At 38.7% G+C, this 26,017-nt stretch overlaps 1 protein-coding gene across 6 annotated transcripts; it reads right to left on the reverse strand.

Annotated features, from left to right (window-relative positions):
* Positions 1–583: 583 nt before the first annotated feature.
* On the reverse strand, positions 584–24,158 carry LOC137277503 (uncharacterized protein C8orf34 homolog). 6 transcript variants are annotated; one of them, XM_067809260.1, is made up of 20 exons: positions 24,019–24,158; positions 23,540–23,635; positions 21,699–21,741; positions 21,476–21,526; positions 21,248–21,346; positions 19,539–19,619; positions 16,785–16,942; positions 12,901–13,046; positions 12,125–12,267; positions 11,607–11,674; positions 9,932–9,978; positions 8,471–8,508; positions 7,551–7,610; positions 6,694–6,761; positions 4,728–4,761; positions 4,171–4,246; positions 3,177–3,303; positions 2,534–2,645; positions 2,348–2,377; positions 593–1,639 (listed from the first exon to the last, which is right to left on the reverse strand). In XM_067809260.1, exons 1-20 carry the CDS (start codon positions 24,073–24,075, stop codon positions 1,632–1,634), a joined length of 1,542 nt encoding a protein of 513 aa, XP_067665361.1. In that variant the 5' UTR covers positions 24,076–24,158; the 3' UTR covers positions 593–1,631. The 6 variants fall into 6 exon arrangements, with proteins under 6 accessions (XP_067665362.1, XP_067665363.1, XP_067665365.1 ...); XM_067809259.1 differs by having other exon boundaries at positions 1,172–1,639; positions 6,700–6,761; XM_067809261.1 differs by lacking the exon at positions 19,539–19,619 and having other exon boundaries at positions 584–1,639.
* Between the last annotated feature and the right edge of the window lie 1,859 nt (positions 24,159–26,017).

Raw genomic sequence — 26,017 nt, forward strand, 5'->3', positions numbered from 1 at the left:
ACTTGTCGGGTGTGTCGCACCCTGGAGCATGGAAAGATCACATTACCAAGGTTGCAATGGTTCGCTGTGGAGTCTACAAATGGGTGTACACAGGACCTGTTTCCTTCATCGAAAATAAATGTACAAAAATAGAATAAAGTTGTTGTTTATTTATTTTTAAGTCTTTTGGTAAGAGTCTTTAATCTATTATGTAGATCAAGTTGTTTTGCTTCATTTTGGAAACACATATTTGATAAATGTTGAGGAAGCTGTCCCAGCTGAAACCTTTCCATCATATGAGGGCACAAGCCTCTACATCAGCAGCCCAAGAAAATGCTGTGTGATTTCAGGCATGAATATACACCTGGTAGGGGGACTAGGGAAACAGTAGGGGCAGTCTTATACTACTGCATCATAATGGTGGTCTTTAAATTCAGTAAAACAAACCAGACAAGACTGTGACTGACATTACACCATGCCATCGGGTACACTGATATCAAGTCAATCCCTACTACTTGACAGCTCGATCCAACTTACCTAACCTGTCGAGCAACAGCGTCCCTGTGTCCAAGGGAACACATTGTTGTGATGCTAAAGACATCAATGTATTTAGTTTCATCTTATCTTTATTCATTGAATAATACAATGTTTTCATGAATTACACTTGATGATTGGTGCAATGTCGACATGTTCAACCTCAGATAACTGTGGCCAGTGACTGATGTGACCTTCAATCTGTTGATATTCAGACCTGCCCTGGCAGGGCGGTGAAATCGTTTTGTATACTTTCATACATATTGATGTTTGTAGTCTGGTTTAGCATAAAATATAAATTCCCAAAGATTGCAACTACTCATTTTTGAACAACACAAAACATGTTTACCACATGAGCTTCATTTTCTGTAAGTTTCATTCAGTTTCAATTTTCAGCAAAACTATCGATTGACAAATGGTTCACGACAAATGGGCCTCTGGTCAATGAGGAATACTATCATTAGGTTTTGCCTAATCCTTGGCACAAGTCTAAAGATAATGCACTAGCATTAATTTCAGGAATTTCAATAGCTGTAAGGTTCTATAGGTCTTGAGCTCCCATCACACAAATTGAAGATCCGGTCTTTTGTTTTTACAATGAGGAATCTGTCCAAGTGTGTAATACCGACTCACAATACCAGATGAACTAAAAAACATACTCAACTAAACTTTTTATTCATATAATTCATGAAGTAAAATGTACATGAAATATGTGTATACAATGAGTATGATATGGACAGTTGAAAATATCACAGTCAGTTTCTGTCAGAATGAAAGGACCTAAGACAACAAATATGCATCCACCAGACATATCACAGTACATAAGGGCTATCATATATCAGAGCTCCAATCTCTGTATCACTGATACCAATCAGGTTCTCTCAGTACAAGGATATGGACCATACACATACTATTACAGTAAGCTATAAAATCTGATGTCCATAAACCGGGTCTACTTTGTTAGAAAAATACAGTTTCAGTACCAAAACTTTCTAGTTCAAAAAGGCCTCATGTAACCTACAATGTAACAGTGATATATGACATAACAACAATTTACTATAAACCAATAAACCATAAAATCCATTAACAGTTGTCAGCCTGTGCTTCCCTCCCCTAGGTCAGTATGCTGAAAAGAGAAAACAGGATTGCAGTTGTTTCAAGTCTGATGTTTGAGGTATGTTCTAATGACATATGTTGTGGACCAATCCCAAGTTAAAGACTATTGATTACTTCTTTGATGAACCTCCTAGTTCATGGGGCAGTGGGGAGGTCTAGATCTAGCGGACAAATCATTCACTTGTCATGCTGAAGACCCAGGTACGATTTCCCACATAGGTACAATGTGTGACGCCCATTTCTGGTGTCCCCCACCGTGCTATCAATGGAATATTGCTAAAAGCCGTGTAAAGCCAGACTCACTAACTCATTCCTACTTCATAAGTTTGGTGGGGACAAAACAAAGACCACAAGTGACAAGAATACAGGATTCAATATAGTGATCCTGTCATGGAATACAAACATCAAGAATTCCAATATAATACAGCTTTGATAAATCATTAGCAGAACCTGTATTATCATTCAAGTGTGAATGTGACATGGGGAATCAAACACAGGTCTTTGGTGTGATGCCTTTACCACTAGGTGGCCATACCTGCACTGTGTATAAGTATATTGTCAGGTTACAAGGTTAGTTGCTTGGGCAATAACAAATGCATACTGTACCAGGTTAACATTAAACACATGGCTTCTTTGGTAGAGTTGAAGAAACAGATCCGTCTAAAAAGGTCTGGGTTACTGGTATGGCTTACCAGCATAGCTCACAGGTACAACTTACCTCGTGGTTCTCTATGTGATGATCCCTTCCCTAAAAGAAGAAAAGACCGGTCTCTAGCAAACTCATGATACCAACCAAAACACCAATGAAATTTCTGTAATATCATGTAAGAATTTCAGGTCTAATCACGTCCTGCAGATCTAGTTGATCAAAACACAAGCAAGGCTATTCAAAGGAGTGACTTACTGTTGCTGAATTCTGTGAAACTGGCATCAGAATCGTCTGGAAATGTCCATCCCCCTCGAGCCGACTGTAAGGACTCTCTCACCTCATTGCCTCCATCAGGGGACATCAATCTCTGTCAAACAACGACAACACTATCATCACCACAGAAGTCACTAGTTGAGTCTTAGGGAGTACAGAGTCGTGCATAACTCTGCTATGAATAGGATTCAAGATATATTCGACCAAATGTCATAACTTGGAATGGAAACAAGTGATACTCAGTGAAAACTTTGACCACTTGAGTAGAGGAAAATATCAGTAACAAACACATAACTTGACATTGAGTGACTCAGTAAGTCCAGTTTTATGTCACTTTTAGCAATATTACAGCAATATCATGACAGGGAACACCAGAAATGGGCTTCAGATGTTGTACCCACATGGGGAATCGAACCCAGGTCTTCAGCATGACCAGCAAACACCTTAACCACTAGGCTACTTTACCACCCCAGTCTGACATAGTGTAGATTGTCTTCGTTGCAGATTGAATAACATTCCTGAGACTTGGTACCCCAGCATACCGAATATGACGTTTATGGTCACATGTCCTGAGTCACATCCAGTGGCCAGACATAATAAATACTTCAGTTAACTCAAGTACTACCTGATGAGAGCTGCCAGCTCCTGGAGTCCATGTCTTCACACCCTCCTGTGTAGAGTCATCCACGCTCTCCAGTGACCGACCAGGACTCTGGATGTTGTACCTAGCTGGACCAGTGGAGGAGAGATGTCTGTGGGAACACACAACATGTGGTAACTAGAGGAGAATATAACATAACACCTAGCTGGACCAGTGGAGGAGAGGTGTCTGTGGAAACACACAACATGTGGTAACTACAGGAGAATATAACATAACACCTAGCTGTGCCTAGCTGGACCAGTGGAGGAGAGATGTCTGTGGAAACACACAACATGTGGTAACTAGAAGAGAATATAACATAACACCTAGCTGTACCTAGCTGGACCAGTGGAGGATAGGTGTCTGTGGAAACACACAACGTGTGGTAACTAGAAGAGAATATAACATAACACCTAGTTGTACCAGTGGAGAAGAGGTGTCTGTGGAAACACACAACTTGTGGTAACTAGAAGAGAATATAACATAACACCTAGCTGTACCAGTGGAGAAGAGGTGTCTGTGGAAACACACAACGTGTGGTAACTAGAAGAGAATATAACATAACACCTAGTTGTACCAGTGGAGAAGAGGTGTCTGTGGAAACACACAATGTGTGGTAACTAGAAGAGAATATAACATAACACCTAGCTGGACTGGTGGAGGAGAGGTGTCTGTGGAAAGACATAGCACATGATAACACAATATATAGTACCACCATCTCATGCTGAAATCAGACTAGTTATAGAATGGTGTTTCTTTAGTGTATCATACAACTTGTGTTGGTAGCACTAATGTACCAGATGTCACTTCTTCATCAACTCAACTTCTAAAATGTCCAGCAAAGAAGATAGAAAAAGACATCTGAACCCGTAGATATACATTTTCATAATGGATTGTTCATCCTCAGATCTCAAAGTAATAATATCATCAACATGGGATTCAAACAAAGCAGGATTACATGAACATAAAGTATGCACACCTGTGCTTTGACGGTCTTCCCTTGGCCTTGCTTGGTTGTGGAGTGGAGAAAGCAGGACGTGGTATGTAGCTTTCTCCTGTTGACACAAAAATGTAATATCACTCACACACTTGCATGATATCCCTGGTAAAATTAAAGACACTTTCTGGAAGTTGTCTTGTAGTCAAATTGTTTTCCTGCCATGGTCATCTCTCCTGTATATCTGACACCATGTGGGATATTTACGCCGACACACATTACATCTCAACATGCAGCAAACCATTCTGTCATGTGATGATAACAGGCAGGCAGTGAATTATCAATTTGGCTGACATGACAGATATGACCAGTTATTACCTATAAAAATTTCTAGATGAGCAACTTCGGACGTTTTGGGCTAATGAGTTCTGTTTCATTTCACAAGTTTCTGTAATATCTGATCACATCTCGTAAGTCTTTGGTAAGGCCATTTTACATACACATATATTTTATAACAAGGTAATACTGGCTATTTATTTTCTAATGGTAAATGACTTCTCGCAGAGTAATTTGTTCAAGGGAAGAATATGTGCACCTACCATCAGAATCAGGAACATTCCACACAGGGCGTCTCTGAAAGAACCATGAAGAATGTTAGCAGTTGGAAGAGAAGTAGAACTGATCCAAACCGTATTCAGACAGCAGTGAGCACAGCTGTAGTGACTGAGCACGTTTAATGTTAATCTGAACAATGACATGTGTATCAATCAAATCAAGCGAGCAATATTGAACAGTTTGTATTTGAATATGAATTTAACACTTACTTGCATATACTGAATGATGAAAATCTTTGCATAAAGTCAGGCCTACCAGTGAAAACTGAGAGTAACCAAACTATGGATCAAATACACTTCACATAGAGAGGCACACACGTTAGAAACAGGAGTAAATACTATTGTGTGCTTTGTATTATCAAAACCAGAAACATTCTCCATGGAACCAAATAATGCACTAATTTAGCTTGTTGAGGTCTCCACTGAAAATGTGATGGATATTAATCATTATGATTCTCACTTTTTGGAGATTTTTCTAATCTGTCATGTACACATGTAACTATTTCTATTCAAAGCGGCAAAATTAATCTCTGCTGGTTTCCACAGGTAGGTCTGTTCATGTACACTGAAATACACTTGGATTTCAAATATAGTAAATAAACATCTGGCACATAAAGCACAGTAGAAAAGCACTCTTTTCAAGAAAACCACACAGAAAACATCAAGCATTCATCAACACCCTAAACTGGAGATGCAGAAGATGAACAAGATATTTGGTGGCTCATTCAGTGGAGATAACCCTTTTAAGATGCTTGATCATGAAAAATTGTTTATATCAAAGAAGATTCAGGATCAATACCATTGTTCAAGCCATGTTTTGTTTGTCAGTCTATGTCATTAAGAAATACAGTTTGTTCTACCACCATGCATAATGTAATAAAGCACACACACAAAGCTTGCGTCCGAGTGCTTTCACAAAATAATAGTTCAGGGCAAAAGTGTGTTTTACTACACCATACATGGTGGTAGAACAAACTGTATTTCTTTTCTAGGATGCAGTATTTAATAATTTCTAAGCCTAATTTCGATTAATCTATGGTAGAAAACAAACAACGGTGTCTGTGACCTCAATTAAGAATCCTCACGCAGGGCTAACTGATGCACTGTTCTTTTGACGTGTCAGCCCCCTACGTTAAGACAAACGTTAGTAGAAAAACAAATGATGAACAGTTTGGTGACAGTTTATATTCGGGTTACATATCTTCTCTAGATCATTTTAATTACATCTGTGATTCTCTTAAACCATACAAGGCAATATGACTGCCTCATTTCTACTACTAACGAAAGTTTAGGTCAGTACATTCAGCTGAAGCTGACTAGTCATGCGACATTCCACAACTGCATTGTGGGAATGTAAACATTGCAAACATTACTGTGTCTCTGAAAATTTTGGAGTCGAACTGTGAGACATTTTATCCTTCGGAAAACATAAACGTAATGTTTCCACCAGTGATGTTAGCTGTGTGATGCAACTGCAAATTAAGAAATTTGATGCGACGAATCAGTTTACTGTGGGAGACTGTACGAGGCGATGGCAACTGACATCCACCGAAACGTCAGTTACATTGTGACGTAATGCAACAAAGTTTGATTACAAGGGGGCAGACTGGAATGGCGCAGTGACATCAACACATTGTGACATAATGCAAAAAGTGCACATTATTTTCTGATAAAGTATTGTCAGTGCCTTTGATCTTTCATCAAAGCATCTTAGAACAGTCAATATAATAACATCCAAATCACCACTGTACATCCTTCATAGAGTCTGAGTCAGGTAAACCAGAGGGAGACATCAATAAAGTTAGTGAGCATGACCTCCAAATCCAGTTTAGTTGTTTCTTTAGCCAGACAGACAAACATACAGTCATCCAGGAAAGACAGCAACACTGGCAGTGTGAAAGCTGTGCCAACATCTAAAACAACAACAGTGATGTGAAAAGTGATGACTTACACTTACCGGGCCCGTCACCTGGGATACGCTCTCAAACTCATCATCACTCTCAACTCCAGACGGACTTCCTGAAACAACATTTTCAACCTGTTCACATGTTTTCAGATATCATCATGTTACAGTTTAAACTCGACTAAATACCACAAATCAGGGTCAGAAAATGCAAATATTACAATAATGTTTAACCTAGTCATTGGGGAAAACAACTGTCTCCAAAAAACGTGTAACACATATCGTGTTGTATTAACTGGTAATATGACCCTGACAGATTGCCTATCGTGACATAGGTCAGTAACTAACATGACAGATTGCCTATAGTAATACAGGTTGATAATTGACACGACACATTGTGTACAGCAATATAGATTGATAATTGACATGACATATTGCATATATTAATATAAGTTGATCATTGACATGACACACTGCCTACAGTAACAGAGGTCGGTAACTGACATGACATGACAGACTGCCTGTAGTAATGTAGGTTTATAACAAGACAGGCAGGCTAATATACACTAGTAACTGACATGACAGAACAATATTAGTGTAATACATGTTTGTAATTAGATAATTCATGTCATTCGACAGGTTGTCTCTAAATGAATGGGCTGATAATTAACCAGGCATGAGAGACTGACCTCAGTAATATAAAGGAATCCAGCTAGCAATTCTTGAAACATCCATAGCCCTACGAATTTCTTAAGCCCATTCTTAACACATTGGCTACGATTAAAATTAAGAATTCTTGGGGCTATGTACATTCCAAGAATAAGGGCACGGGTAGAAATGAACATCACAGATTGACTACAGTCACATGAAAAAATTGTGTTGGCAGCATACGACACACAACTGACCTGCACGTGGTCTGTACTCCATGTCAGAGTCATATACTCCATACTCCTCATATGGATCTCCTTAAAGAAAAACATGGTGCGTTAAGGATGATCTATTAACTGAAGGTGAGCAGGGTAGTGAGGAGACACTCCACGACATGCTCCACCTGAGACTAGAGAATCACTTGTCACAAAGAGCAGCTCATGACCAGTATGACTCCAGACTACAAGACTCATATGATTTTAGAGCCATGTTATTGGACAAATAAGTCTATTCTAAATACACAGTATTATAGTTCTCTTCAGTTAGTCTACTTCAAACACATGATAATATATTTTCCTCAATAGAGTCATGAATACAAACTCTCGTGTACATAATCATAAAATAATATGAAATTAATTTCTTAGATAATATGTTGAAACAGATTTTCTTTTCAAATTTCTCTAAGCATAATTTCTTATTATTCATATTAACATTATCTGAAAAAATGATCATCATATCTGGATTAGGCAAACATGATCACACAAACGCTTTTACATATACATAAATACATAAGACAAATATCTGCTGCACATACAACCTATGCATCATGAAAATCAGATCTTATGACATTATCTGAATGAGACAATATTGAAACACTTTGGTACTATATGCCAACAAGAAAAGACAATATTTATGCATAAATAATACACTATCATATGATTATTCACAACAAAACAATCACAGATTAAACTGTTTCTGACATTTTGATAAGAAGGGGGAAAATAAAAATGTAGCAGTAAGGATATGTTAGTAGTCGCACTGTACAAGAACTGTAAAAACTTGTGACAAAGTGGAAAAACATGTCAAACCACGCTTTCATCGTTGAGAAAATCTGATATCAAACGAATGGCATTTTGTCTGGCACACAGTGTAGAGGATGGCATGGCGGCTGACATACCTTGTACTGAAGGTGCTGGCTCAGGCCGTGGAAAAAGACTGGAAGACGTACAGACCATGGGGTATGAGAGTTAGACAGGGGAGATAACTACCACAACACATCATTAGACAAGCAGTGCAATATATACTTTGCTGCAAATTGGTCATTTTTTAATTGTTCTTTTAAAAAAGGCATATTTGTGCTTTTTATGTCCATTAGATTACTGCCCGGCGGTCAGTGAAAGACTTTGCAGCAGCGTATGTACATTCCTCTACACTACTACAGGATCTACACATACTCATGTAAGCTACACTAAGCATACCACTCATAGCCTGGCTCCACAAAAGACATTTGGCACAACTGCTGGACTCACATGGATGAATGCAGACTCAGAATACTTGTATGTCAAACATAATCGTGACCTGGGTCACAGGTACTTCAAAGTGTTCTACCAATCAGACGTAAAAAATAATGTGTTACTTCCATATTTTATTTGGTATCATGACCTTAATCATGAATTTAATCATGGCACCGAGTTTAATCATGTTCCAAGGGACCTTGAAAATTCATCCGTTATTCCCAATGTCTAACACTGATTCACATCAATATATCCCATCAAAAAAACCTCATTTTGATGATTTGGAAATTGATATTGATTATTCAATCAAAGTTAAATGAATGTTTTCTGTAACGTCCAGCAAATGCAAATTTTTGCAGTCTGTTTTCACATTCTCTTTATACTACCTTGATATAAACATTTTCTACAGTTCAACTTGCAGAAGAAATAAGAACAGGAAAAAAACAACCATGTGCAAGCAAAGTCAATAAAGATTCAAAGAAGCTATTTTCAGAATATAAACAACAGGGTGAACAAACAATAACCATTGGAGCTATTCAAACTCTGTGTACTCACTCTTGGAAACTGTTACTGGTCTACGATAAGCAACACAAAGTGGGTGATAACAAATGCACACATGTATCTTAGCTAACATTACATTAAACAAGAAATGATTGCTGCGTAACATGAAGTTGAATTACTTATTTAGTAATCCTACTCCCAAATCGACAAAGTCACGGCTGTACTCTCACAGTACAGATGCTGTTGACAATATACTGAAAGCTTTCTGATAAACATATGGAATGTTTCATGGTTAAGATCCAGTCATGAAAGAGCAAGTGAGTGAGTTCAGTTCTACGACACACTCAGCAATGTTCCAGCTATATGGTGGTGGTTTGTAAATAATCGAGTCTGGACCAGACAATCCAGTGATCAACACCATGAGCATCAATTTGCGCAACTGGGAACTGATGACACATGTCAACCAAGTCAGTGATCCTGACCACCAATCCCACTAGATGCCTCTTACAACAAGCATAGTCGCCTTTTATGGCAAGCATGGGTTGCTGAAGGCCTGTTCTACCCTGGATCTTCACAGGTCAAGTCATGAAAGAAACAATGTGTAGTAACAAGAATATACGTACTTGATGTTCAGTTTTACAGTCGGCTCTGATTGTCGCTGACGCATGATCTACCAAAAGCAAGAGATGAATATAAATACATTTTTCTAAAATCAGATTGGTTAATAAACTAGTGGTTGATAGAATGAGTAAATGATCAATCTGACAGGATACAAATACCATAAGGACAGACAGTCAGCAGGAACCCATAGACCACCATCAGCTCACAAGTCAAACATGGTGAACTGGGTCCGAAAGTACTGTCGGAAATAATAAAAAAATGTTTTTTAGCATTCGTATCTACAATTTATGTTGTTAATATGTGAACGTGTGAAATATCTGTTGAACTAATATTGGCCCAACTACATTCTTAGTGGTAGGGAGATAAGACATGTAGGGCTTCAGTGAGGAGAGATTAGTGCAGAAGTGAGCAATGTCAGTGCAGTACAGAAAGTCCAAAGCGACTTATTAGGAACAGTCATTACTTTGTGCAAATTGGTGTGCCATGACAAGGTATTACAAATGACACTTTCTAAATGCCCATTTAAAAAGTAAACTTAGGTTCATCATAAGCGATAGCTGATGTAAAGAATAATAACTTTAATACTGAAACTACTAAGGATGTAGCTACCATGGAGTCTCCCTGTCACTATAAAAGGAAACGGGTATAAAGGGGTCATATTAAACGGTGTGTAAGGATGGGTGTCAGACTGGGGATGGAGATATCAGCTAAGATAATCCTTTAGGGGAATCAAAGTTGGGAGGTAAATGGCATGTTATAACAATTTACAAATAATATTCAGTCCTGTTGATCATCAAGTGGTCATGCTACCCATCTATTCTGAGACATTTAATACAATAGCTGATTTAAGCTTTTCTATGGCTATCATACTCTCTTACATATCTTAACATAAACTTTATGACAGGAAGACACATAAGAAGATGATCAATAGATGAGACATATTCGTTACATACAAAAAAGCATAAAATATCTTTGAGATGACCCCCTGTACCCATAAGCAGCACATGCATTTCATGCCAGGAGAGTCAAAGGTCCGTTGTCATACCTGGCTGAGCAATGTAATTGCCATCTGTAGTCTAACTATTGTTTTCCGCAGCTATTCGTACCTTTTTTAAAGTTTTGCCTGATTTTGCGAGTAAACATGCTTCTGTGGATATCCTATAATGCATCCCACTAAATGTCCAGTTAGGCTGACGTGGGTTATTTAAACATATGTGATTTGTAATTGTGTAAATTGTAGGGATACAAAGCAACAGCCTAAAAACAGTTTTTTCTATTTCCGAGAGCACTTTACCCTGGCTGGAAAACCCTCGAGTCAAGAAGCACTGGTTTATAAGGACATACTCTGCACAAAATCACAACAGGGACAAGTGCAAGTTTCTAAGGACAGATTCTGCATGGAATCTCCCAAACACATTCCTAAGTACCAAATCTACATGGATTCTCTTGGAATGTTTCTAAGGACTGATTCCGCAGGGAATCCCCACTGAACTTCTCAAAGGACCAGATCTACATGGATTCCCCACAGAAAGCTTGTAAGGACTGATTCTACATGGATTCACCACGGAATGTTTCTAAGGGCTTATTCTGCAAACAATGTTAACCAAAAGACAAGGACAAGGACACCTATGAGCAACTGGCCTGGATACCACAAGCTGTTTTACTCTCTCTGCCCACCTTACTAAGTCTGTAGCCTGAAGCTGGGATGTTGGTCACTCCTTCTCTTCTCAAATCATCAGCATCCTCTGAAAGCCAACACTGGGGTGTTACCAACACAAGAACTACCATACAGACATCCTCTGATAATGCCATGAAGCATTGCTCTCACAGCGCTCAAATACAATCTAACAGCATAACATTTTCAGTAAATATTGTTGATAACATAGTTGTCCAGATATAGACTTCAGACATGCAGGTCCCAGTGTTTGTTTGTACTGAGGATTTAGGAGCCTTGACAGACTATGGTTCATCAAAAAGTATATCTTGACACCAAATATCCAACAACATCCACTATGCAACACATTTAAGAAATACTGCACCCCACGTTGAAAATATAATCAAACCATACTGTTGAACATGATCTACATGTTGTTATAACAGCAAAAAGACTGCTTATAGAAATATTCTGGAAGAAAACACCACAAATGGGCTGTCACATGAGCTGCAATTAGGACCCAATGCCATGACCGTCTCACCCAGCATCTCTAAGGCTTCATCATCCTCCCCTGGTTCCTCTGTGTAGCCCAAATCTGTAGGCCTCTTCTCAGACTCTAACAACAACTTCTCAAGCTCCTGACGATGCTGTGCAGCATTGAGTTTGTGACTTCGAGATGATTTGCTTTAAACAGACATCAACATCTCTAAATCAAACATCTCCACCCCCATAAGTCTAAAATTGGGGGTAAAATTCAACAACCAAACTTGAGAATATGTTTGTAAAATGCTCTTCAATGCACTACTGGCTACAACATCCATTCTGAAAGTATGGCCCAAACAGGGTAATAAGCAAGCATAAATGAAATGGATAGTAATTAGTGTGTTCCCTTGTGGCAAATAATTTGTCCCTGTCCCACGGTGTTATCGCAACCCTTCAAGCACTCCATGTTAAAGTATGGGAGCCCTGAGGAATTTCAAACTTAGAGCAATGACTCTGGTAAGTTAAGTATGAGAGGTACAATCATCGTGACGAAATGACTGGTTTGTCTTCAGTTCACCATACAACAGGATATTACATGGAATAAAGGGGCTCAATTCAGTGTACTAATAAGTATAAACTGTGTGATTGGGGTATAACCATTAGAAATTGAAGCGTTTTACCTCATAAGAATAGCACACGATAACTGACAGTACTCAAGCAGTAAAAGTAGACACATACACACAAGTGCATATACATGGTTATGTAAGCGCAAAAGTCTCAAATCCCATTTTCCTTTCCCACTTCAGAATGTACCTAATGTACAGTACAACTCACCTCTTCCCTACAGTTTTCTCCTGGTAAACGTTGTCCTTACGAGACGACACAATATTCTCCGCAGCCAGGAGATCCTCATCAGACTTAAAGTGGGCGTGGCGAGGACCTGTGTATTTGTTGCTGCTGTATATGTTGTCATCTTCGTCCTGGGGGGAGGGGGAAGTAAAAATTGTAGCTATTAATTGTACAATTATACACTGATCATGTCGTAAGGTATGCACTTCTCTCCCTTGCTTCAACACTGAGTGAAACAATGTAAACTTTTCTCCTTAGACCTCCTTAGTCCATTCATCCAAGCACACCATGCTACCGTCTTTTTAAGACAGCTTCCCAGTCATCATGAAAAGCACACAGCATGCAGCATGACCCATGATCTAACCATGTGATCACCTTTGAATCAGCATTCTTGTTCTTGGAGTCACTGGATAAACTTATCCTTGGCTAATCTGAACAGAGGAGAGGTTGAGCAGAAATCCATCGCATGATATAGCCTATGTATATAAATATGCAATTTATAACTAAAATTTTCAAATGTTTAAACTTATCCTATTTCACGGATGCACTTATCCTACTGCAAGATGATGGGACACTGATGCCCCGTAGATAGCAATGCAGAAGAGAGGCCTGCTACAACTCACACAACTCTTATGTTTGTGATGAGTTCTCCTGAACTCCTTAGCTTACAAAGCACAACATCTCCCAGGGAGATGGGTGGTCCTGAATGACGTGGTGTTAAGCTACAAAAGGACACAAGTTAGACCTTACCTCTCCACGATTTATGAGGTATCCCGTATATTAAAGTCTTTTGACAATAACCAGGCAAGCCCCTGCTTCGAGAAGATCTCCACAGACACTGACCAGGCCCAGGTGAAAGAGAAGAACAATTCACAGTTCAAACACTCAGTTCCAGACAACATCAAATTGAGCCTCACTCCTTTACAAATTACATAAGTTCAGTCAAAAGAAACCTGAGTCTGGCAACTTTCAAGCTGGAACACAAAGAAAACCACTGGAATTCAGGAGTTACACACTTTGCTTTAACTTTTGGAAATACGCACTCTATAAATCAATTATTATAACTGATATAATTGTTTCAAAAAGTAGAGATCAGGAAATAGAAATAGAACCATGCTCCAGATCCATCCAGGTGATAGTTTCTCCATGTCTTAGCATGATAAAAAAAACCATAACAAGAAGAACAATGACAGACATCAGGTTCAGACTTATATGCAGGAAAATGCACGAAAGCAGCAACCGCATGGTATCTGTGTTATTGGTCCGTGGACAGTTGTTGTGCCAGAACAAGGGGTCCAAACTGGTACAGCCCTTGGACATCCTTGACCAAAAGATACCCTAAATAGTGGAAGGGGTAGACTGAGTCAGATCGCACAGAACACCATTCCATAATGGCATGGACAGAGCAATGTCTTTCTACAGCCATCGTAAAAGCTAATGCCCTGTGTCTCATGTGGACTGAAAGCTGCCAGAGGTGGTAATCAAGCAAAGCCATAAGCCCATAAAATGGTGGCCCTCATTCCAGAAGGATGAGGTGGTGCTACACACTTCCACAGTGGATGTTGAGGATAAAGGAATGAAAAGATGAAATAAAAAAGCGGAGATGGCAGCGATCCTCAGAAGCAGCAAGGAAACTGTGCAAAGCGATAACAGGACACAGCTTCAGGTCTTCAGTATCATGATGCAAAGGATCATGGGCAAAGGCAAGATGGTAAAAATGTCTAGGCATCTGATTTTTTGCTGCAAAGTCCCAGTGGAGAACGAGGAGGACATTGCCATGTTTCTTCCTCTTGAACTGGACATCCACAAAATGGAGTTCAGAAATCCTAGCAGCTGTAGCTAAGGTCACATGGTAGAATGTTTTGAAAGAAATCTGCTCAAAGTCCTTCTGCTCTAGGAATCCATAGTATTATGAGACCAAATGATGCAGCACTACTGGCAAATCCAATGCAGGAGGTCTACATTTCTTAGACTGATCAGCCAACTTGAAGGACCAGAGTAAATACTGTAGCTCAGGAACCATAGAGACCCTAGAACCTGTGGTGGTGGCCAATACCGACAACAGCGAGGTAATTCCACTTATCGTCATAAAGTGAGAGGGTGGAATTCTGGTGAGCACAAGTAATGGTCATAGTCACTTTATGAAAGTACCCCTTTGCTAAAGGGACTTTTGCAAATATGCTGAATGTGCAGAGACAGGGTGCAATGAGCACTATGGCATGGATACGAGTGACGGTGTAACAACAGGTCGTCCCAATCAGGAAGCAGAACTGTGTTTGGTTCTGCAAGACATGCCAGATCTAAAACCAACTTCTGGTTGGCTAGAAAGATGCAACCAAATCCAGTTGAATCTGCAAGGTCGACTGCAGTTTTTACTTTTAGATCACTCTGAGTAGAAAAGCTGGTGGGGAGAAGACACAGGCATTGAGACCCACCCATGAGACCACTGAGGTCCAAAGCGAGTATTGGAGAGACAAACTTCAGGATATTATTGAAGCGCATTGCTAACGATGCTGCATATCTTGGTCTATCCAACACGTCAAGTGCAAGCCCTATTGTAATCCCCTAAAACCTGAAAGGTAAGATGCTTGCATTTCCCTCACTGCACTGACTCCCTCATTTATATTGTCCCACACAATCAATGCAGGGAAAATGTGGGTCGCTATCAGGGAATACCTTGTTGCAATGTCCACACTTTCCAATCTTCTTAGGCTGGTTGGTCTTTTCCACGATGTTAATGTTACTCAACAAAACAATGAGTAAAGTAACTCAAGTCCAAGCTCAGGTGCAACAAGAAGGAGAACTATGATTCAGAGGTGGTCACATGGTTACATAGTGGGGCATGCCGCATGCTTTTCATAACAGTTTGGACGCTGTCTAACAATGAAGGTAGCATGGAGTGCTTGGGAGAATGGACAAGAAAGGCCTAGGGAGAAAAGGCATGTGGTAGGCTAAACACTTTCTCACCACAAGACACAATAAGTTTAAAAATTAAGAGTATAATTGCCACTAAAATATTTTATGGTTATTTGTTTTCAGGGTCTAATCCCACAGGAAACACAGAAAACACAGAAAACAAGAGTCTTCAGAAGATGACATATCCCCCTGGCCCCAACATATTTGAGAGGACAAATCTTCTGACAGTTACTTGATGTTCTTTTAGACTCACTTTGAATCGTTTCTGTGGAAAAAATGGAAAAATACAAATGCCAAAAGGTACCACTTCAAGATCTGTCTTATATATCTGCCAAGGTCTGTTAAACGATGCCAAATGGTTTTCGAGTTGTGCTCTGGAAACGGAGCCCATCCCTCCCTTTTGACATTAAGTTCAAATCGTTTCCATGGAAACCGGAAAAAATACAAATGGCAAAAATCTGCAAATAGCAAAAGGCACCAATTTGGGGTCTGCCACACATATCTTGAATATTGAAAATATTGAACAGTTTTTGAGCGATGCTTTGGAAATGGAAACAAAAAAAAAATTCCAGAAATCTGGGCCCAACCAGAGGCTCAGTTTATTTTATCTAGCAATTTTGGTTTAAAAATATTGAACGGTTTTGAGTTCCGGAAACAAAATAATTACGGACAGACGAGGCGTCAACTATATCCCTCCGCATTACATGCCAGGGGGATGACAAAGCAATGTGCATACAAGTTACGAACTGATTTGTTCAATGAATGTAAACATTTTCCACAGTCAATAAATGTTTGATACAAAATGACGGATACTTTGAAACAATATACCTATCAAAATCCCTGACTGACAGACATTTCTATTTAGATGAAAAATACATAAGTTGTGCAATCTGCACTGTGAACAATTCATTTTATAAAACAGTGAACAAAAAAATAATTGTCTCATGGCTTACATCCAGTCCCACCCTGGCCCAGGATTTCTTCATAATCCCGACAGTCTCTGATCGTACTGGGTCATCTCTCTTCAAAGGAGACGTATCTTCCCACAGCTCATCAAACGATGTTGTCTTCATCTTCACATCACTGTTCCAGTCTGGTCTCTGGCGCCGAGCTAATGTAACACACATAAGATACTTGTTGATATAGATCAGAAACCATCTTTATATCTGTGAACAAGATAAAAAAGCTGAAACAACAGTTTTATGAATAAGACCTCTCTTTCTGATTAGTGTGTTGATCATTAAAATTTAATTAAAAAATATATTGTATTTATTCTAAGGGCACTTTAAAGAGGCTTTAAAGTAAAGCTCAACTGAAAGCAAACTGTTTACGGAATGACAAGTTGAAGGGTTACTTCCCTTGCACTACACACTTGAACTGAAGGTAATTCTACTGCTATGAAACTAGGCCAGCTGAACTGATGGTGAATACATTTACTTAGCCATACACCAAAATCTATCTCCATCTCCATACTCTCATTACATGTATTATGGACATAGACCAAGCATTTATCATCCACTTTGTTTCATGCTTCAAAGCAAATATTTAAAAGTGTCAAGCATATATGATATAAGGTAGGTTAAATTATGCGATTAAAACTGTAAGCCTCTGGTCTGTTTGTCAATTTGTTCATACACTTCAGTGTAAAGTCATGCACTTTCTCATTATATACTACAAAACAGAGCAGCAATATTCAATGGATGAAGTTAAGAAAAATGCCACAGCACTGTAGCTCTCCTAGATAGGCAATAACAATGTAACAATACTTGCTGTTAGCATTGCCATTCAAACATTCTCAGTATGAATTGAAAACCATAAAAAAATATGAAACAAGCATGGCAAGTCGCTAAATTTCCAATATGTTCATAATACATTACAAGTTTGATGGAAACATAAACAAACATGGAGGGCACTCAGACCTCGACCTTTTATCCTACCAAACACCTCAATGTTAAGTTTGAACTGTTTGAAGCACAGGTATCAGACTCGACCATGGAGTGCCATTAGCCACTACCAACAACAGAGGACTGAAAAACAAAATTGAGAGCTATCTCTCTTCCACTGATTTGCATTTGCAAACACCAGTAATCTCCATACATTTCTGGCGACTCCGTTACAAAAAATAATGATTACTCACTAACACAAACACGAAGTACCAAATGAATTCCCTCAGTTTGTCATTCCCAGCAGGTAACATTGAAAATAAGAGAAAAGCTCTCAGCCAATCAGAAAATGACGTTTATGTTTGAGGTAAGATAAAGCTAACTATACAAACAATTACCAGGATCATATTTACAATATACACAGAGGCCGAACTGACCTATTAAAAGGAAAGAGCTCCAAAATCCATAATGGGATTTCTCATGCACCAACACTTGTAGGCTTGTATTTTTATGGCCATTGAGTCAAAACTTCTGGTTTTCCTGGACATTCTTGACTTTAGTCAAGCCTGACAAATATACATCCTTTATCACATGCTTGGCACTTAACGTAATAGTGTTTGCCTACCACATGCCTTATGTAATGTATTAGGTTAAAGACAATAAAGACATCTCAAATTATTCCGCAATGTATTCCACACAAAACTTGTGCTTATTCCATTATGTTCTTCATGCAAAATGGGCATCACAATATTTCCCAGTAAAATGCACATGCCATGGAACCACTCAAAACATGACATGCCTGATCTCTGAGACACCATATTCTGCCACTTGCCTGTCGTTCCTGATAAGTCACTTTCCACAATGTGTGTCTTCTTTCTTATCGGCTGGAGAAGAGAAATCTAGGTAGCCTGACTGGCCAGCTATATCTTCTTATCTCTTAAGCTGTGATATTTCAATCTTAATAAATACTCACATAAATCTGATCTGACTTGAAATTGAGATTCTAACATTGGTGAAATTTAATCATCTTTCATCTCTGCAGCCAGATGTATTTTTGTATTTGTATGGATAAGGCCTTCACATACCTTCATATTCTTAAATGTATGTATATCTGAAACTGTCTTGATAAATATTATGTTGCTAGACTATAAAAACCTTTTTCATCTCATGTTTTTGATGTCATGATAACCCAAAACAATGACATATAGAACACAATTCTCAAGTATGTTCCATCACAGAGTTTTTACATGGATAAGATTCCATTCATTCACCAACCATTCCATGACCTTTATGACTGAAGTAATTCAGAATATTATGGATAACTGGGGTAAGAAGTTAGTGGTTAGCATGACTGATGGTATGGAATCACTGATTTCTCTCATGACCATCCAAACTCCTCTTAAACCCTCTAGTTACAGGGTAAAAACATGCAAATACAAGTATATTATTTATCAGGTGTATCAGTAGCAGAGTGAATGACTACATCACTGGAAATATTGTCTTTAAAAAATATTTAAGTTATTCCTCCGAAAGGAATTTGGCTAAACATACTTTACAATAATTCTGTCAAATCATAATGGTCACACTCTTTTTAAATGAACTGGTTATGCAATATTAATTATTTTTAGAATTTTTTATTCTTGTAAAGATGTGCTATGATTGGGTATAAGGAGACTGGTCTTCATTCTACAATAAAGCAAGCCATCCACCATACTGACATTAGTAGCTACTGCCACCATGCACCTGACACTATTTCCTTGACCTGGTCACCTTGACATGGTCACCTGGACCAGTCTAACATGCTGATAATATAACAACACCTGCCCAGTTTGACCGGTGTCACTCTAAGCAACTCCCCTACAGTACTGTCACTGAGTGGGGCGGAGTGTAGTCTGGAGCTCTGAGCTGAAATTTGAACAATTGTAAAATCGTGATGATAATCCATGCTTGACAATCCTATGTACCATATTGCCATCCTGCCATGATACGAACGCTTTACCTCTGGATGATGTGACGCAAACAGCTACCCAATCAAATTACACTATATTTTCACCAGTGAAAATAAGCTATGATATTTCTTGCACTTGAATGGATTTGTCCTATGTGAGAGAGTCACTGAGCAAATTGTTTTTTCTCCCACATTCAACAGTACTCCAGTCAAAAGACTGCACAATGCTTAATGTGGGAGGACAACCTGAGTGCAGGGTCTTCGTTTCGTGTTTACCAGTTTGGAGAAACCCCAAGACACAGGTGATGGCAAAGATAGAAACATAATCTGGGTCATCCAGGACTCCAACCCACACACCCTGGTTTCTGGTATCCCCAAGAGATGCAGCTTTGCACAGCAAATAGCACCACCTCAGACTACTGAGTCACCAATGTCAGGACTTCTTGTCCACAGAAACGACAGGTTGGTCTTATGACTCTTAAGTGAGTGAGTGAGTCAGTCTATGCCACCTTTAGTAATATTCCAGCAATATCATGGCAAAAGATGCCAGAAATGGACTTCTCACAATGTACCCATCTGAAAATTGAACCTAGGTCTTTGGTGTGAGGAGAAGAATCTTTAACCACTAGGCTACCAGACAATCCCAGTCAGTCTGACAACACAAGAAACGCCTTTTCTAGATATACAGAAGATTAATGAAAACAAGTAAACACCTTCACTCTCAACCAAAGTTGCCATTAACAACTTTGATATTCAGGTGTACAGAACACTTGCTCAATCTGTCAGGCTGGCTGCTGATGTAAAGCTCAATAATGACAGAAATGTAGTGCAGTACAAATGATTAAATTACACCCATTATATATGTATGGCCACAGATGACACGATTGGAGAGTATGTATGACGAGTGCCAATGCCTAGGATTACCAAGCATCAGGACAGAGAGCATCCTGCCAGGGTACATGCTCCAATAAATCTCAAGAGCCCTGGATGCATTGATGGCTAATTTCAACAAATGTTTGTTCACTGTGCATCTAAGATTTGGGGAAAAACTCATACAGACAAGCTGACAGGTCTGAAACCTTGAAACATACAAGAACTCCTTCTACCTTATAACATTAACGTTTACTGAAGAAGCAGAAATGAGTCGTGATGGAGGCCTTGTGATTGGTACACTCAACATCCCAGCGTAGACACCTGACTGGATAGAAGCCAGCAAAGGGAGCTAAGGCAGTTATCGGGCTGGGTCATAGATGCATCCAGGGTGCCAGTGGGGATTTATCAGTATGTATACCTTGGAGATTATCAAGGATGAGAATTATCAACAGAGAGATGATGACAAGCAGAAACAACTTGCTGTACAAAGGGATTCTGTGACTACACTTTGTCACAACACACAGACTGATCTATATGTAATAAAAAGATAAACATCTGTATTTAAATGACGGGAGACTGCTGAAAGACATCAACTTAGATCTGATTTACTTACCACAAACATCATAGATGGCAGGTATATACCATCATTTACAACCTGGTGAGATTAACATAAACACTAAAGGTATCATCCACCCCATATTCGGACACTTACATCTTGATAGTTCGGCATCATCTGAGGACTTTTTGGGCTTGAGTCTCTTGGCCTGTGACTTCCATGGCTTGTCATAGTCACGGGTTCCTAAAGCTGCATCTAAGAGCAAAGTTTTGCAAACTTCAAATATAAGGTATATATGACAGACTGTCAACTAATAAGCTCTAAATTATTAGTCTAATGATATTGTACATGTAACAAAGGTAACTGAGAACCGAAGGGACTCACCTGCACTACTGGACACTGGCATTTTGTCTGGACTCTTACTTCTTCCACGTGCTGAAAGGACACCACATTAACACGCTGATAATCACAAACATGCACATATTACTATCATATTTTATTTTATGTCCAGCGAGGTGGTCAAGGACATATAATGTATTTTCTATGTCAACTCTTTTAAACACAAGTTCACATGTGTGTTTTGCTTACTTGTACTAATTCTACTCACCCATGCCTGACGGACTTCGCCTCAATCCACCATGCCTGATGTCCTGGAATATAAGAACAATCACCAAACTCACAGTCCTTCAAAATGGAAAAATACTTCTCATCACCATGACCCGATTATTGCAACAGCTATTCCCTGTGACAATTGTAATTTTTCTCTCTGAAATTATAATTCTAAATAACACAACTTTTTCTAGCCAGTTGTTACCAGTCATGTTAAAGGCACTGGTATCTAAACATGCACTGAAAGAAGAAATGTACTCAAAGCCATACATCTTTGCTAACAACTACTTCTCTACAACATTTAGGTCTCTAAAAAGCAACTTTAAAATAATACTAATAGCCCCCTCATTCTAAATACTACTGTTCCTTACTTACATCTAAGTTGGATTTTGTGTTTCAGTGTAACTGCCTGTAGATCAATGTGCTTGAATCAGACAAACTAGTATCTAATATCAGGAGCAATGTGTCAGATAGTCAGGCCTCTCACAAAAAGCACCTAACATTGTGTGTGGACAGAAGGTCCGACCGAACACAAAACATTTGCACAAACACACCACTTGAACAATGTGGGTAGCGATTGGTGAAAAACATGCATCACACGCAGACGCCTGCATCAGTGTACATGGCCACTGAGCAGGAGAGTTTTAGATATGTTTTCATTAGGGCAGCCACGCTATCGGTGACTGTCTCGCATACAGTGCTAAATCAGGGCACAAGTATTAGAAGTCTAATAAGGACTTCAATTTAAACCACTTGGTGGTTCAGTGGTCATATGAGGACCATGTCGTGTATCGTGTCAAATCAGGACATGTTGGGGGATATAGTGACGTTGAAATATTTTGTTGATTCAAAGGTATGCAAGTAAAACTACATGAGCTTTGAAAATTGTTGAGTTATTTTTAAGTCTTCCACTGCTGCTTAAAAGTGTGTGAGGTATAGTGATGAAAGACAAGAGAAAATATGTAGCTATCCAAACACAGTGCTTTGATTCCTTCCCCACTAACATGTGACTATATAACCTATTCTGATTTCATTAGCATCCCAATCACATATTTCAAACCAAATCATGCATAAAACCTCATAATAATTATACATATATACATATAATCCTCCGGGTCAGTGAGGTATGGGTTTCAGTATGTCACAACAAATATTTTAGTCTGTCTTAACCCCTAGAGGATTGAATGTAAACAGTAGCAAAAAAATATTATTGAGCAACTTCAATATATCTTGGGCCAGTAATTTGTAAACCTGCACTAAAATCCCATGGTTGTCACAATCTCAAACTGCCCACTCTTGACAAACTTGATTGCCTAAACCCTTAGGTCTAATGTACCAGTCAGATTGCAACTTAATGCAAGTTTCAACCCAGCCTAAATGTTGCACTGGCAATGAGAACAGTGAAGCATTGAGTTACACCTGACCAAGTTTGTGAGAAAATCCAATACTGAAATAAAGAAAGCCCGATTGAAAAGTATATTTTCATGTTCATGAAAACAGGTGGCTTTGGTTTTTGGTGTATGAGTTACCTCACTTACATAAAAATGTTAAGAAATCTAGAGAACAAAAACTGGCAATTAAATAATAATTAGCCAAAGAAGTCATGTAATGGCACAATGGGTCATTGAGGTTAACCCAAATGATAGAATCTGAGATCTGGGACTCGTGGGAGACAATTTTATAGCATACTAGGGCTACCTTTAGAATACAGCACCACAAACTTTAAAACTTGGCATAATACTCTTTTACATAATTGTATGTTTGTACACACAAACATACTACAAACCTTTAACTTACAAATACCAAATAAGTTATATATACAGAAACATCCTCCTCTACCTGTGGAATTTCTAATCCAGCCTTCTTGTAAACTGCTCTCAGGACATAGACAAGGGGATCTTCTGGCATATCTCGTAACACCTTGTTCATGAGATCCTTTATGGAAGAGATCACGAACATACATACATAAACTGAAGAAACATAATACTTGTGAAACAATGAACATGGTGAACTCACAACATCAAGATCTAGTATTTATTTGACATTATAAAAGAAGAAACCTGAATTGCGAAAAGAAACTGTTATTTATTATTTCTAGTCAGCGACGTAGACACACCTATATAATGAGGACAAGAAAGACTCTTATGTTGCTAGTAACAGAACCAGAATAATTGTAGGCTTCTCAGTTTGAATATCTGACTTAGATGTATTCCGCATCGGAAAGTGACAAAAAATGATTGCATTAAGTGAACGCAGTTGTACCTTCACTCGTGACATCGTTAACTTTTTAAACTGAATAACTTGATTTTACTACTGACCTCAAACAGAGGACCTATTTTATGTTTTTCCATATAGTTCTGCATCCTTAGAGTCATTTCAAACGTGCCCAGATTTGTTTTCCTTAGCTATTCCGCGCCGGATGTAGTGACTGCGCTCTGGCGGCCAAGGTGGATAACTCGTACGGTAAAAAATAAGCTGGTTTCAAAGTTTACCAGCTCAGCCTTGACTCACTGACAAACTGAGTTTGGTTTTACCCCACTTTTAGCAATATTCCAGCAACATCACGGCGGGAGGACACTAGAAATGGACTTCACACATTGTACCCATATGGGAAATATAGAACCCTTTGAGGTGTGGGGTCTGTTTGGATTAAATAAATGTGAATCTAGGATAAAAAATACAATTCAAACAATTCAGGAGAATAAGGTAATCTTACCGGATCGAGTTAATGATCCCCAGTATATAACAGCTAGGTTGGTGAGTTGCAAATATATCATAATTATGAAGAATCTGTCATTACACTTTTATCAATATATCGATATAAGTTCATACTGATTGTTGACTTTACATCAAATAATGTACACAATTGTGATAATTCATTTACTATTCAAATCACTCCTCCTACGCCGTTGTTTGTAGTGATATGTTGATATGTAGTGATAAGGGTTGATTCATGTCACAATGCATATAATGTGTAATGATTATTATACTTCATTTTTCATATCCCGCCCCATGTCATCCCGAGACAGCCACATCTGACCGAGGACGTCTCCACTATGTCGGAGATATCGAAGATGATATCGGGGTGTCAAAAACAAAGTTCATATCATATCATTCGCTCGTTTGATACCAAATCATTCACTCGTTTAATAAAAATGTATTACATGGACATGTACATATCGCAACAACTGAACTGCCATAACGCAGTGACGTCATCAGTTAATGACCTGACAATGACTTGACATCACCAGGATCATACAATGCTATGACGTCACAAAGTTGAATGACATCGCCGAGAACACTGCTTTAAGAAGTTTAATGGCAGTTCTGACTTCAGATCAATTCATTCTTTTCCGTTTTCGCTCCTTTGATACCAAATGTGTCACAAGTTTGATATAAATGACATTTCACCTCTCACGTTTAATACCTCTTGCGAAAGCCAGCTGGGAATTCCACTCAAGTCTTTTGATTTACAATATGTCAACACGACTCGACAAAAGTATAAATTGTGGAACAGTGCGAGTCTATGTGTACAGTGTAATCTAATAGTTCTAATTTAACATGTCCAGCTGAACGGTTTAGATGGAAGAGGGGCAAGTGATGTGACTTTATTTTGGCTTCACAGTAACCGAAGTCACCAGAATGGCCTAGAAAGTATTGTGATGCAGTTCATTCAGCTAAGCGGTATCCTATTCGGAGGCCTGTTTTGGTCGCTAAATATAACTTGCTTCGACATCAATTTAAATATATCACCAGTCATGTGTATTTTGTATATTCGTGCAGGTTGGAGAAATTCATTAATTTCACTGTCAGTTAGATAAGACAAGAACACTAACAAGAAGGGAATCAATGCCGATGCGGATTAGGCCACATGAAGATAATTCCTTGTTTATTTATTTATTTGTTTGTTTGTTTGTTTATTCACTGATAAATTTAATTTCCATGTATAAAGACTTCAGGAATCCACATCAGCTTCCGGCTTTAGGTTTTCAACTAACATTGTATAGAAATCAGGAAAAAATACCAAAAACTAAATATGAGAGACAAGAAATGTATTGATTTGCCCTTAGAAATGGCTTCAGCAAATCATCACTTCAGAAAGAGGCGAATGACGACATCAAATGGTCAGACACGCTGACTTTGTCGATTGTATGTCCTTCATATGGATCACAGTTCAAACACAGGACTGTGTGATTATTTACAGACCGCCGTCATATGGCTTGAGTATCGATTGAATGTACGGAATCCAAGCGCGCAAAAAAGAAATCAACACAAAATAGGCAAACAAAAGTTCCAACATCCCGGTAGGGGATAAAA

Source organism: Haliotis asinina, chromosome 3 (assembly GCF_037392515.1).
Source record: "Haliotis asinina isolate JCU_RB_2024 chromosome 3, JCU_Hal_asi_v2, whole genome shotgun sequence".
NCBI lineage: Eukaryota > Metazoa > Mollusca > Gastropoda > Lepetellida > Haliotidae > Haliotis > Haliotis asinina.

Excerpts from the sequence above, each read along its gene's own strand:
- LOC137277503 (XM_067809260.1), bottom strand. The coding sequence starts at position 24,075 with ATGACTCTAAGGATGCAGAACTATATGGAAAAACATAAAATAGGTCCT. Across the intron at positions 4,762-6,693 it reads AGGTGACGGGCCCGGTAAGT|AGACGCCCTGTGTGGAATGT; the intron begins GTAAGTCATCAC and ends TGGTTCTTTCAG. Across the intron at positions 3,304-4,170 it reads GGAAGACCGTCAAAGCACAG|ACATCTCTCCTCCACTGGTC; the intron begins GTGTGCATACTT and ends GTGTTCCCACAG.